Below are 15,210 nucleotides of genomic sequence, written 5' to 3' on the forward strand. Positions count from 1 at the left end.
TAATAATTCAAACCCACATATCTTTCTGCTTTGGACATGCTTTACACACTGGGAAGCTCAGGCATTTATCTTTATTAACTCATTTGTGTTATCTATGGAATATACAGTTTTTAAATTTTTATTGGACTTAGTGTGTGTGTGTGTGTGTGTGTGTGTGAGAGAGAGAGAGAGAGAGAGAGAGAGAGAGAGAGAGAGAGAGAGAGAGAGGTGTGCACATGTGTATGTGCTTGGGTGTGCATGTGTGGAGGTCATGGGTTGGAGGTTCAAGGACAATCTACGGGAGTTGGTTCTTTCCTTCACAATGTGGGTCCTAGGAACAAAACTCAGGGTATCAGGCCAATACCTTTACCTGCTGAGCCATCAGTTGGCTCCAGAATATATTTTAAATATATTATAAAAAAATGAAGAGTATTTAGATAATATGAACTGTGGGGAATACAAGAGGGTATACAATACTAAAGGAGAAATGGAAAGAGAACCAGAAAGAAAGGCAAGAACACAGAAGGATTTCTTCTAGCATGACCAAGACTGACCATCTACCAAATGCGTATGAGTTGGAAAGTGCTCAACAGTGCATTAAACATTGTAAGGAAATTGAGGAGGAATTAGGTTGCCAGGAACAGCGACAACACTAGAAAGATAATGAACCCTAGGAATTTAATTGTAGGTTTCAGCACTATAACTACCGGAAAATATTTAACAAGCCATTGAAAATTGAGTTTGTTTGGGAGTTCAAAATCAGACACTCCAAAAATCTCATAAGTCATAGAAATGTGAGAGCTATCCTGAAGAAACTTTTACACAGTAAGCCGAGATAAAAATTAAAAAGAAAACTAATGAAAGACATTAACATTAAGACCTGGGAGGCAGAAGAGAAACTTAAGGTTATGGTGAGTCTAGAGAGGAAGGTTCCCATGCAATTTATGGGAAATAAACATTTACTTTCCCTAAAAAAACAGTAGATAAGGATTGGTTCTGTCCAACAGGATGAGGATGTGTATGATGACAACTGAGGTGTGGTCACTACCTTGATCACATCAGAGTAGTTTTACAAATAAAAACTAGAATCCAGTTAGTTGAAAAGAGTAAAATAAAGAAAGAAATCCTGATGGAGTCCAGGACGGCCAGTAAAGATAAATAATGAGAAGCAGAGGGTAGAAGAGGAACTAGAAGGGTAAAGAAGTATCAAATTGAAAATGTGAAATTTAGGGATTATTATTTTTAATTACATGTGTATGTATGTATGTGTGCATGCATGTATCTGTGTGGAGGTATGTGTGTATGAGTACAGGTGCCACAGAGAACAGAGGATCTCGATCACCAAGGAGCTGGACTTACAATGGGTTGTGAGCCACCCAGTGTGGGTGCTGGGAACAAAACTCAGGTCCTCTGCAAGAGCAGTATACACTCTTAACTGCTGATTGAAAAGTCATCTTTTCAATCACACAAAGCATTTTAGGATGAGAGAAGCATGAAACTATTTTGTGAAGAGGAAATAAGAAACCTTTTCTACAAAAGAAACAGTTGAAAAAAATATATTCAATCACACGTTTCAGAAGGCATATATTTTATATCATAAAGTCTAAGAATCCCTTTTGATTGAAGAAAGATATATTGTTATGTCTGAAGCACATATACTTTCTTCTTTGAATGCAAGGCAACTACCGTGATAGGGACTACATTTTAGCATCTTTGAACACATCTTTGAACATTCATCTCCATGGAAATGTCTCTAACTTTGAATATTCATCTCCATGGAAATGTCTCTAACTGCTCAGGTATTACACTCTCTGAAGAGCAGTTTCAACTAAAACAAACAAACAAACAAACAATCAAGAAACACAGAAATTATTTCCCAGGTAAACGGTAACTCATTCTTATGCCCAATAAAAGGGAGGGAGGCCTCTTTCCCAGGTATATGATACTGGGTAAACGCAGACATGGTCTTTGGAGAATAGAAGCATAGAAAAGGTGCTGAATAGAGTGATCACATGTCCTTAGATAGACAGGGAAGAAGAGAGAAAACAATTCTTGTCCCACTCTCCAGTTCCCGCCTTCTAACCAGATATCCAAGTCTTGCCTCATATCTTTGAGATGTTCCTCCTCCCTGTGAATGAGTAGATTCTACTCTTTCTTTCTAACAAAACAGTCATGCTTAGAAGCCATGTTTCTTTTCCTGGTTCTTCCAAGAACATTTAGAAAATTTCCAATAGCAAGCTATGCAAACATATTCACAACGCCCAATCACAATGCTATGAGCCTTTTGCAGAAAAGAAACATTCTCAGTGTCCAGTCTTAATGCTATGAACCCATCATAGAGAGCAACACATTCTCAATATCCAGTCATGATGCTGTGAACCTATCATAAACCAAAAACATTCACAGTGTCCAGGCACAATGCTATAAACGTTAATAGAGAACAACACATTCTCAATACAAAGGCACAACACAACGAATTTATTACCAAGAGCAACACATCTTCAATGCCCAGTCACAATGCTACACACCCATCAGAAAGAGCCGATGGTATAGCCACCACACTGACTTCCACTAATGGGGAGCAAACAGCATATTAGAGCATTTTTTTTTTTAATTTATAGAAAAGTTACCACTTGGATGGTTCTTTTTTTAATTCTTCACGTGATTTTACCCTGTTCTTTATTACATAATTAAATGTTATACTTCTTTTAGTGAACTAGAGGAAAAAGTGATTTTTTAACTACCCAAATCCATCTCCTAGATTGTGATTAGCTCCGAAGTTTCTCTCTCCTTTCAATCACAACATCACTCTCTCTAAGCTACAATGGATGTTATATGCCCAACTACTCTATTTACAGCACTCAACAAAGGATGCTCTAGCTGCCCTCCCAATGCCTAATTCTATAGCTGTGCACTCAGATTTCCCTTTGAGCCCTGCTGAACCCTTTCCAGAATGTTGCTGTGCCCCATCCTCACTTCGCCCTCATATTATGGTTTCAATGTTAAATGCCCCTCATCTGCTCATATATTTGAACAATCGGTCCCCAGTTGGTGGCTTTGCTTGGGAAGGGTGATGAAATCTTTAGAGAAGTGGAGCCTTGTTGAAGAATATGTCACTGGGGCCATCTTCAGGGTTTCACAGCTTGGTCCCATTTCCTGTGTGTCTTCTGACCCCCCCCCCCCCAATTCCCTTTTGTGTGTAGTGGGTGAAATGTTATCAATCACTCTGCTTTCTGGTTGCTCAGCCTGCTTCAGGCTCCTCTTACCATGACTTCTCTGCCATTCCCTACTGTAAGCCAAACCAAGCCCCTTTCGACTCTAAGCTGCTGTTTGTCAAGGCATTGTATTTACCACAGCAGCAGAAACACACAGCCAGCAGACCTTGCTACTTGGTTTGATTTAATTTCAGTCTCTTATGTCAGTAACAAGCAGATAAAGTAGTATTTTGCTCAAGTATCTCACTCTCCTCTTCTTTGTTTATCCTGCTGGACATGCCAAGCTCTGGCTCTCTACAGCTCCCAGACCACATGCCACGATGGAGGTAACAGTTATGGTCTGGAGAATGGAGACTGAAGAAATGGACATTGAAGAAATGGACATGGCTTGACCTGAGAACGAGTATGTCTCACACTCTCAAGAAACTGGCATGTGAAGAAATTCTGGTGAACAACTGCACTCTAGGGAAGCAGGGCATGGTTCTGCCTGGAACCCATGTACTTCCCAGTGTCTCCGAAGTGCAGCCAACTAAGACAATCGGGTTCACTGTCTCAGTCTGTTCAACCAGACATACAGTAGATAACAAAATGGAAATACTGACCCATTCTATCTAATGAAGCTACTTTCTTTCAACAAGCTCCTTCTAAATGGGATTCTGGCATCCCTTAAACATATTACTTTTCTATAAAAAAAAAAAAAACACATCACATCAAAAGTCATGGACATTATAATTCTTAAATTGTCAAATGAGCATAAACATAGCAACAAATAATCATAAAACATATATAATAATAAAAATATGAACTTACATGTTTGGACAAATTGGGACTCTTTGAATCAACATCATATCTGAAAAATTAAAGTGTAAAATTCAAATTATTTCTATAAAATACAGCTGAAAATAATGTTTCCTAGAATACACAAACATAGAAATTAATTTGAACAATAACCAATGCGACATTAAAAGTAACTAATTTTTAATTTATAAATAAGCTAATGATAGAATTGACACTTTTGGGTCACTTGAAAGCTACATAACCCAAGTATGAACTCCACTGTTTCAGAAGATGCAAATTTATCTTTTCTTTGAATCAGTGGTATCTAAATGCCACTCAAGTGACTTCAAAATCTCTTTAAAATGGAAAATTTCTTCTCTGAATATCAAAAACAAGCAGGTTTTTTTAACAAGCTATGCACATTATACACATTACAATTCTTACCTAATAGCTTAAATGCTGTTGTTAAAGGTTGGAAACTCACTGGAGTAACAGAAACCAGCTTTGCCCAATCACAGAACTTAGGGAAATTGTGTTTTTATGTAAACAAAAATGAATTTTGTACACAGAATTTACATGGGAATATGATAAGCTTTGGTTTTAACCAGTTGCTACAGGACAAAGATGATCTCCAAGAGCGAATCCAGGATGACTCCACGGTCTAGAGTTTATGGACATGGTCAAAATAACCTCAGTGTGCCAGGCTCTTTAATAAGATAATACTGATACCAGTCTGTCTCGAAACCAAAGCCTTTCACACGCATGCATAACTCCTTAACCAAGCTCAGGGCCACCTTTTAAGGTTAAAATCTTCTCTCTCATCTTGATAGAATCTTTTCACAAAACAAAACATCTCAGTTAATGACAGGAAAAAAAAAGAAAAAGGATAAGAAAACAAGAGTTCACTGAGTGTAGTAGTGTGCCTTGAGTGCTCAGTGTACCCAGTAGAGCCAATATAGAGTCCAATATACCCAGTGTGTCCAGTGTACTTACTAATCCCAGAATGCCCATGAGAGTCATGAACTTTCAGGCGTCCAGGGCATACTGGGCACACTGGGTACATTGGGCATGCAGGGTCTACTGGGAACACTGGGCATATTGGGCATAATGCTTATACTGGGCACGCTGGGTGTATAAGGCATATTAATACAATGAACTACACTTTTCCCCCTTTTTCCTTCTTCTCTTTTTTCCTATCATTGATCATGATGCTTTCTTCTGTAAAAAGATTTTATTTAGGTGAGAGAAAACTTTAACTGACAGTCTCTCATTTGAGTGCATCTTAAAAATTATATTTCTGACAAAGAGGAACAGATGTTGGCTACAGTTATTTCTATATTTGTAGAACTGCAACTATCATCCAAAGTGAAATCTTATTCTAGGTATCCCAGGATGCACAGCTCAAGAGCTACCAATGGCCTTGGAGACACACCAGTACACAGTCCAAGGACCAGTCTCACACCCAGTGACCAGTCCAGTATTCCTAAAGGGACAGGCCATCCCCTCCTGTGCAGGGTTGAAGGGGAGTTTCCTTCTACTCTCCAAGATCATGGGATGGAGTTGGCTTCAGAATCTGGGCTACCGGTGAAGAGTGGAAGTCAAACCTTGCCTAGCTAGAGGTGGCATACCCACCCTTAGGGCTCCAGTGCAGGAGAACATCAAGAAAAGTTCTAGGAAATATTTTCTGTGAGCTGAGGCAGCTTCATTCTGGGTCACTCACTAGGAGAAGAGCAAGAGGCTTTCAGTGTCCCTAGGCTAGTCCTTAGGTAAACTCTGGATTTTTTTGGAGGATTAAAGGCCACATCTCTACCTACCAACACCCTCTCTCTTCCTGTACTTCCTTCTACCCTGGAAATTCTGAAAAAAAAAGTGAGAGAAGAGAAACAAAAAAATGTTTAAAAGTCCAGGGTCCCTGACAAATGAGCAAGATGGTTTACTAAACAAAAGGAGTTGAAGGTCCATGAAATTAGAACATCACATTGTCGTTACCCAAGGGAGAAGGTCCGAATGAACACAGTGGAACAATCAGAAACAAATAAAGTAATTGACTTGCCCCACAAAAATGTTGAGATCCTTCCAAGTAAGGGTGTGTTAAAGTTTTACATTTCATGGTTAGGTTACCACCGTCTGACTGATCAAGAAATATTTTATTGAGTCAGTCAAATCTAAACTCATGAATCTTTCTTGGGGATTCAGGCTCCATGGCAAGGAATAGATAGGATCCTATCTTCTCTTTCCTGTACCCTGGCATATTTCACACAGTGACTGGACACTTGCATGCCTTGTTCAGAGTCACTGTGATACATGCAGCTTTTTCTATCAATAATAAAGTTTTCAACCACACTAGTAGTGTGTTTATGAGACAACTGTATTATTAGAGTGCTGGGAATAATAAAAGGAAACATCAAAGCTTTACACATTAAATGCATGAGACAAGGGGATTTTATGATGCAACATGATAAATATTAAGTGCATACAAAAAGTCAATCACAATCAGAACAGCAAAAGGTACATGGTATAGTCAGAATGGCAACAATATGGGCCAGTGGCATCATGAATTCAGGATCTATCTATCTATCTATCTGTCTGTCTATCTATCTATCCATCTATCTACCTATCATTTATCTATCTCTATGTTTATCCATCCCTCCTTCCCTTCTTCCCAACATTTTCTCTATGAACTGAAAAATGGAACCATCTTTCATAACATGCAGTTGCTACGATAATATGCTTTTTTCTGAGGTGCTGGACACTGAACCCAGGAACTCCATCACACAAGCAAGATTTCTGCCATGGAGCCCTAGAGAACAGATGCTCAGGGCTGTGTTTTACTTATCTCTCTCTGATCCTGCACAGTTAGCTGTGTTGGTTAATCTTCATTCTCAACTTGCAATCACCTAGGAGACACATCTCTGCTTGCACTTCTGAGAGGGTCTAATCAGCCTTAACTGAGGAGGGAAGAAGACCCTTTCTGAATGTGTGAGGCTGGATTCCATGGCATGGGGCCCTGAACTAAGTGTAAGAGTAAAAGAGAAACTACAGGTAAGCACTTTCCTTTCTCTGCTTCCTGGTCAGCATCACAGACCCAGCTGCCTGTCCCAACATGCCATCCACACCAAGACAGACAGCACTCCTCTGAAATGTGAGCCAAAAGAAACCATTCCTCCCATAGTTGCCTTCTAAGGTATTTTGTCACAGTAATAAAAATACATCAGTAGAAATCAGCTAAATCCAAAACAATTCAGAAAGTCATTCGAAGCTATTAGCTGGTTCCTTAACACTGGTGTGCTATGGATGGATGATGGCTGGCCACTTCACACTGGTGTGCTGTGGAGGGAGAATCCTTGAAACCATTTTCTGGCCACTACACACTAGTGTGCCAAGAATGGGCATTCTTCAAATAGCTATCAGTATCATTGCATTGGATAGAATATTCTTAGCTCTCTGGGTGATGGAGTTGGGGATCACACTTGATTTTTTTCATTGGACACTTTAGTCTATTCATTGTGTTCTAATTGTCTAAAATTAGCATACATTTTTACAAGCAATATACATATATGAGAAATTTTAAAAGCCAATCACATGTATTACATACATATATATGTAACTAATGAAGTAATGAAGTCTTCCCTTACTTATTTTTCTTGAAAAAGATCACAGTATAAAAAAAGCCTGCTATCAAATTGAAAGTATTATACGAGACATTTCAATAAAATGAATCAACAGAATTAAATGTCATCAGAAATCCACAGGAATAGAGAGAAGGTGTGTGTTGCAGTTAACCCTTTTCGGCCCTACTTGTTTTAGTTATTCAAATATATAAAATTGAGATGTTATTTGAATTAAAATTCTGAGCTTTTAATGAGGTGCTATTAATTCAGTCTTGCAGAACACCTTCATGGTTCAAGGATTATTTGGTTTCTGTGAGAACCGTAATCTCCAGGAAGTTGAAGTGACAGTGTATCTATCATTCAGCCAGCCTTAGTTACTTCCTATTTATTTTATTTTATTCCTAAGTACTGATAGGCTGTCACACTGCTGTAATTGTTTTCTGAAAGAGCACAGCAATGGGTACCAGGTAAGGAGCAATGAACAGGACATGAACCCAAAATGCCAGTAAAGGGGACAAAGGGTGACAGTGGAGAAGAAAATAAATAAGCTGTCACCTGCAAGAGTGATGGGTGTCTGTCAACAGACGGCAACCAAAATCCCAGAGAAATGACTCAAACAATCAGAGCTAAAAAACTAGAAAAATAACAAAGACTGTACATATCCAGGGTAGTGTCAACAAACCAGAACACATAAACGTTGGTCTTGAGTGCTTCCTTTCATACTGAAATTTGACCCTCAAAACTGCAAATTAGAGTAATAATAAATCCCAACACTTTGCAAACAGGGATACTGCTCCAGGTTACCTACAGCAGAAGAGTATCGTTGGTGGAAATGAGCATCAATAAACAGTAAAATACATTTTCTTCTTGCAATAAAAATCATGTAGCCCTAAAAAGAAATGAAGTATACAGCTACTCTGTGGCATAGAAAAATATGTGAAAACTTAAAGAAATAGGAAAATACATTGACTTCAATTCCCACATGTGTATCAATGTTTAAAGAAGCTCTGATGATTGACAGAGTGAACCACTTACAGATTTTTTAATTGGAATAATGCAATTCTTATTTTTCAAATAGTTATGTCATTTTACATTTATAATAAACACTTATTACTTTTAAATAAAAGAAAGTAATGCACATAGATGTGGAAAGGGCAAAGAAAAGGAAAACAGGACAAAGAATCATGAAATGGTGACTGGTTTTAGGATAAAATCAAAGTGGAAAAGTTAAGGGGTTGCCATGATGCTGTGAGAGAAGCAACATTTCAAAAGCAGTTGCTGTGAGCTCTTAGCAAGTGGGCAGGGAGCCATGTTCACGGGTCTTCACTAGATGTTAGGTAATGGCACTGCAGCCTCCATGGTCAAGGGTGAGCAGAAGCCATTGTTACACTCCACTTTCATCTCTCATTACCTGCATTTGATTATTTGCAAAGAAGCCTTGTGGAAATAAAAGTCTAAGGTGAATATCATAAATTTTGTTTGCTAAATCTGATAAATATCTGATACCTTTTAAAGAAAGCATTACAGATTCTTTGATTACATATATTTTAGAGTAAAATAAAATACAATTGCTAATGGAACTTATTTTGTGTTAGGAAGGAAATTAAGACTCTTCCAAACAAGATGTCATCTTTAGTTATTAAAATTACTCCTAAGTACTGATAGGCTGGCATAATGTTTTCAATGATTTAAACAAAGCATTAACCTTTTAAAATATTTTTGATGCTCATAAGTATTCATTATTTTGATACACAAGGCAAAGGCTCTATTATATTACACAGAGCATCTTAAATATAAGTACACATTTTTTTCTTCCCGCCCCCGGGGTTTCTTTTTACCTACATCTAGACCCTCCAAGTCCCCAAAGATCACCTTTGTGGAACAATGGGTCATTTATAACTGACAACAGGTAAGTAAAAAACTGCTTCCATGTTTTCTGTGGACACAAAGTTGAACTTGGCAATAGTACTGAAATATGGTTGATCCGGTGTCAAAATGGAAAAATATGCAATACACACACACACACACACACACACACACACACACACACACACATACATAAGCTAGCTCTACCACCCTGGGCCTTAAAAACATGAAGAATCAGGCTGGATGATTCAGTGGTTGCAAGTACTGGATGTTCTTCCAAAGGACCAGGGTTCAATTCCCAGCACCCACATGGCAGCTTACAACCGTCTGTGGCTCCAGTTCCAGGATACCTGACACCTTCATTCAGGTAAAACAGCAATGCACATAAATTAAAAGAAAAAAGTTATATATATATATATATATATATATATATATATATATATATATATAGAGAGAGAGAGAGAGAGAGAGAGATACCATGTATATATGTGTGTATATATATATATATATGTATATATATATATATATATATATATATATATATATATATATATATAAACATGAAGCATCAAGCAGTCAAGGGAAGCCATCATGAGACAGAGATACATACAGTGCTAGGCTAGCATGCCATGGGGGGAAGTGAGCCATCTGCCATTAGTCATTAAGCTGGACATGTTCTTAGAGTACTCTGACCTTGAAGGAACCCACTGGGGTATAGGTAAGTTTGAGAGAAAGCCCACTCGTACTCCCTAGCATGACGAAGCTGTCCACTCAAACAAATCACATTTCAAAACAGTATTAAAAAGAAAAGTGCTGTTTGGTTCTGTGCTTCACCCTCTGGATAAAGAGAAAAGCTGCCTTCCAAAGGAAGAGCCAGGTACTCGGGGCAATCGACTCAGTCCAGACTATGCTACTCAAGAGCTGTCTCTAAAAATCCCATGTATAATGTCATGTTTTAGTTGAACTTACAAGTCAAAGCGGAGATTCTCTCTTTCTTCAAAGAAATAGTCCAGAATAAATTTTCTTACAAAATCAGGATTCAAAGTATTATCAATCACTTCAGTTCTTCCAAACTATAGATAAAAACAGAGAAGTCACAGAGGTTAAAACCAAACCTTACATGGTGATTTATTTCAAAGTATAGTACTCAGTTCCTTTAAAAAAAAATGAGCAATAAATACCCAGTTGACTTGATTAGTTACAGCCCCAGAGAGAGGTGCCTAAAGGTCAAACTGCCACTCCAACGAAATAAGCATGAACTTGAGTTCCTTCCAAACTCAGCTACCCTACATCGGACAAGTTGCAGTACATCACCCTCCCTTCTGCTAAATGGAAAACCAAATTCCTTCCTAATCTAAAGAAGCCATGTATACACTAAATTTACTTTTTAAAATAAAATACTTTCAGAAAGTCAAACAGATAACGTGTATTCTTAGAGAAGCCAAATACTCACAGTTCGCAGCCTCACCTTTTATAGGAAACAGTCCTTTCTCACAGCAGGGCCTATTAGTCCTGCTTTAGGAAGAAGTTTCTGGTAATCTATTCTACACTTCACAGCACAAACATTACTTAATCCCATTCAGATCAACAAGTTAGAATGACATCTACCAATCTTGTATGCTTCTAAAAATTGGGTAATACTTCTTCAGCTTAGAAAAATACGTTTCCCCATTTTGAGAAAGTAGAAATCAGGGAACCAAAGTGCACTCTAGGCCTGTCTCCTTTGCATCTGAAGGCAAGCCACTAGACAGTTCTCCTAAAGACAGCACTAACACACACATCACAATCGCTTTTACCCTCCGCTAAGAGTCTTCACCTCCAGCTGTCATTTTAATGAGCGGATTTTAACCTTAGCTGTGAATCTATTATGCAATCAAGCAGGCAGGCTGTCTTGCTAGAGAACTTATTTTTATTAAAGTTCCAGGAAGTATTATCTTTTTAATAGGAAAATGAAGAATCAAGCTCATCCATTTAATATGAAAGGCCAGGGGCTTTCTTAAACTGTGTGTTAAAATGATTATATAAAATACTTATGCCAACTAAACACTCCCTCACAAAGAAATAATTTGCCCCTGGACAATATTTTATATCGTGGACCAATATCGCATGGACAAACTGTAATCCAACCATTACGCTCGTATATGAAGTGTGCCCCTGCAAAAGGCTTATATGGTTACAGGTTGTTCTCCAGCTTGTGGGACCATTTTAAAGGTTCTAGAAAATTCAGGAGGTGAATCAATTGGACAAATCAAGTCACTGGAGACAAGACTTTGGGGATAGTTTATTCACGGTCCCTCCCTCCCTCCCTCCCTCCCTCCCTCCCTCCCTCCCTCCCTCTTCCTTCCTCCCTCCCTCCCTCCCTCCCTCCCTCCCTCCTTCTCTCCCTCCCTCCCTCCTTCTCTCCCTCCCTCCCTCCCTTCCTTCCTGTGTCTTTTTTATCTGCTGGCTGGCTGCCATGATGTAAACTACTTGCTCTGCGTATCTTCCGACCACAATGAACAGCTAGCCTAGGAAACAAATCCCACCTTAGGCTGCTTATGTAAGGAATTTTGGTCACAGTGACTATGCCAGAGAATGGGGCTCTTGCTGTGACTAAGCCTGATACAGGGTGCCTAGACCTTTAGAACCAGTTGTAGGGAGAACATGGAAGAGTTTGGAGACATATACAAGAAGAGCTTTTGAGTATTGTAAACAAAGCTTAGTAGGTGGTCCTGTTAGGAACTCAGAAGACCAGAATACTGACAGAAATGTGGACAGTAAAAGTTCTTGTGAGAATTACATTGGAAATTGGACCTGAGGTCATTCCTGCTACATTCTAGAAAAGGAATTAATCTATAATTTGCTCATGCCATAAATGAAACTGAATTTCAAAATAATGGGCTAATTGACTGGGTGGCTAAAATCCCAAGACACTATACATTTGTGCTATCGCATGGTCTTTGATGGCTATTTGGGAGTCAAAAGCGGAAAATAAAGCAGAGCAAAGAGATTTGGTATTTGGATTTCTCTTATGAGAAAAGGAGTGAGCTGGAAACTCAGATCAGGCAGAGTACAGTTGCTAAAGAGAGAAGCATCATTAAAAAGAAGCTGAATACCCAGGTGTGGTGGAACACCCAGGAGGCAGAGAGACCGACAATCTCTGCAAGATCCATGCCAGCCAGAATGCAGAGTGAGACCCTGTTTCAAAACAAACAAACATAAAATAGCCCAAACAAAAAGGAAAGCCATTCACTTTGTGTGAGCACAATTGAAATGATGCCCTGAGTGCATCTCAGGAATACGCCAGAAGCTACTTGCTGTAGGATCCATGGTGCATAATTGTAAATTAACTTGAAACATGTTTCCTTGAGAAGAGAGAGTCTCCGGGGTGGCATCCATACAGGGCCATCTGAACAGGTTCCTCCTGTGTTCAGACACCCACAGGCTCAGAAACAGCTGTAACCATGGTCCAAGGGAATATGGACCCACACAGCTTCCCACTTAGGGAGACAAAACAGTTTCCAAACTAAAGTGGAAAGTCTTGAGCTAGCAAACTATGACATTCCAACAGAACTCCACCATTAACCATGTTCCCCAAAGCCCATCCCTCATTTGGACTTCAACCCAAATCTATACTGAGAAGGAAACTGGAAGATAAGACTGAAGTTTCCAAACAGAGTTTCCACTGAATTGGCAGCCCACAATCCCTCAACTCAGCAGCCACTAACACCCTTCTAGGTCTGGTTTTGTGAGGAGTGGTGGAGGCTAGGTATAGTCTGTCTGCTCTACTGAAGATTAATGTGCAGATCTTAAAATCCTGGTTTCAGTTAATCATCTATAAATCATTACTCTATCTATCTCAATATATCTTCTGAAATATGGCCCTGAAAATTGCTTTGGGGAGATGTCAGCCACAGCCTTCATGTGGCTTGACTCAGTGCCAATTTGGGGCCCTCACCTCACTAGGCCTCTCAGCCTATCTGGAATAGCCGATCACTCCATCCTTTCTGAAGCATGCTTTCCCAGCTTTTTGCTTCCATACTTGACTACATTTTCCGTGCACTTACATCCTTAGACATTCAATCCCCCCCTTTACAGAGCATATTTCTATGTTCTCATCTCCCCACAGGAAGATAGATGGTGCCATGTGTCCTTGTTGTATTCAAATGTTGTTTTCATCTCTAAAAGTCAAGTGTTGTCTTGTGATGGTATAAGGGTCATGAAGTCTCCTCCCCCTGAAAATGGGATTAAGGCCCATCCCTTGCCTGCTTCTACCTTTGCCCATGGGAGACAGATGCACTCTCTCAGGCAGTGAAGTGTTTAGGCTGTTTTGCGTTTCTCTGTTTGACCCCTTCGTAGTCAAGGAAGTAAGGAAACTTGATAGGACTGTTGGTCTTAGACATTAATCTTGTGTACCCTGTATGACTTGCAAACTTCACTGTATCCTGGCCACTACAATTGTATTAATCCTGGCAATTGCCATTTTATTCTGTTTCTGATAAAAGTATAAAACATCTGGTTGCTCTCAATAAAATTGTCACAGCTCCAGTTGTGCTGTGGCCCCTCTAACCAGCCTGATTTAATTCTTTGCAGCCATATCAGGTGACCTCGGCCTGGTAAGTAAACATGGACGCTTACACACAATGGTCTACTGCTATCCATATTTCCTACTTTCAATTTAAATTCAAGTTTTATCATGGGCTATCTCAATGGTTTTGAATTCCTATCTCTGTCTCCACTTCTATTTTCACTGCAGATTATCCCCATCCAACAACCAGAGCTGTCAAATAATATAAATACTATGCCATTATGCCAGCAGACTAAGAGAGCCGATGGTTTCACAGAGCACACAAGATAAACTCTTTTGGGTCTATAAGACTTGGCTCCTCTCAGTGATAATTAGTACATTTTAGATGTATTTTATTTAATTTATTTGTCTATCTGGCCCTCATCACCTCACTCAGTATGATTTTATTGAGTTCTATTTTTCTGAAATATTCATTAATAAGCATATTGATCTCATTTTCATCATCCATTCATCAACTGATGGATATCTGAACTAGTTTCATTTCCCGGCAATTGTAATAGAGCATTAATGAACATTGATGGGCAAGTATCTATATAAGAGGACACAGAGCCCTCTGAGTATGTTACCAGGAGTGGTATAGATAGCTCCTACAGCAGATCAATTTTTACGTTTCTGAGAAACTTCCATGTTGATTTCCAGAAGAGCTGTATCAGTTTATACTCCCACCAATAAGAATAAGAGCTCCCTTTCCCCATATCCTTGCCAGCATAATATGGTTTTTTTATGATAGCCTTTCTGACTGATATGAGACACCGCTTCAAAGTTGTTTTCATCTGAATTTCCCTGTATAATTGAGGATGTCGAAAGCTTTTAAGATATTTGTATTTCTTCTTTCAAGAGCTCATTGTTTAGTTTCACAGTGCATTTATTGACTAGATTGTTTGGTTTCTTGATGTTAAGTATTTTTATCTCATTGTCTATTCTACATGTTAACCCCTCAGTCAGATGGACATTTGGCAAGAATTTTTCTTCCATCCAAAGGGCTGACTCTTCACGAGATAATTTCTTTTGATGTATAGAAACTTTATATTTTCATGAAGTTTGATTCCCTTATCTTTTTCAGAAAGTGCTTTTCAATGACTATATCTTAAAGGAGCTACCTAATTTTCCTCAAGAAGTTTCAGGGCTTTGGTTCTTACATTGATGCCATTGATCCTTCTGGAGTTGATTTTGTACATGGTTAGAGATAATAATC

General features: G+C 38.9%; 1 protein-coding gene across 4 annotated transcripts in view; it reads right to left on the reverse strand.

Moving 5' to 3' along the window:
- Cpne8 (copine 8) overlaps positions 1–15,210 on the reverse strand; it is a 230,951-nt gene that overhangs the window by 168,274 nt on the left and 47,467 nt on the right. For all 4 annotated transcript variants that reach the window (XM_076556619.1, XM_076556618.1, XM_042264610.2 and 1 more), the window contains exons 4-5: positions 10,418–10,521; positions 4,005–4,044 (exon numbers count right to left, since the gene is read on the reverse strand). In XM_076556619.1, coding sequence (XP_076412734.1) covers positions 4,005–4,044; positions 10,418–10,521 — 144 coding nt within the window. The remainder of the gene's footprint in view (positions 1–4,004; positions 4,045–10,417; positions 10,522–15,210) is intronic.

Source organism: Peromyscus maniculatus, chromosome 20 (genome assembly GCF_049852395.1).
Source record: "Peromyscus maniculatus bairdii isolate BWxNUB_F1_BW_parent chromosome 20, HU_Pman_BW_mat_3.1, whole genome shotgun sequence".
Lineage (NCBI taxonomy): Eukaryota > Metazoa > Chordata > Mammalia > Rodentia > Cricetidae > Peromyscus > Peromyscus maniculatus.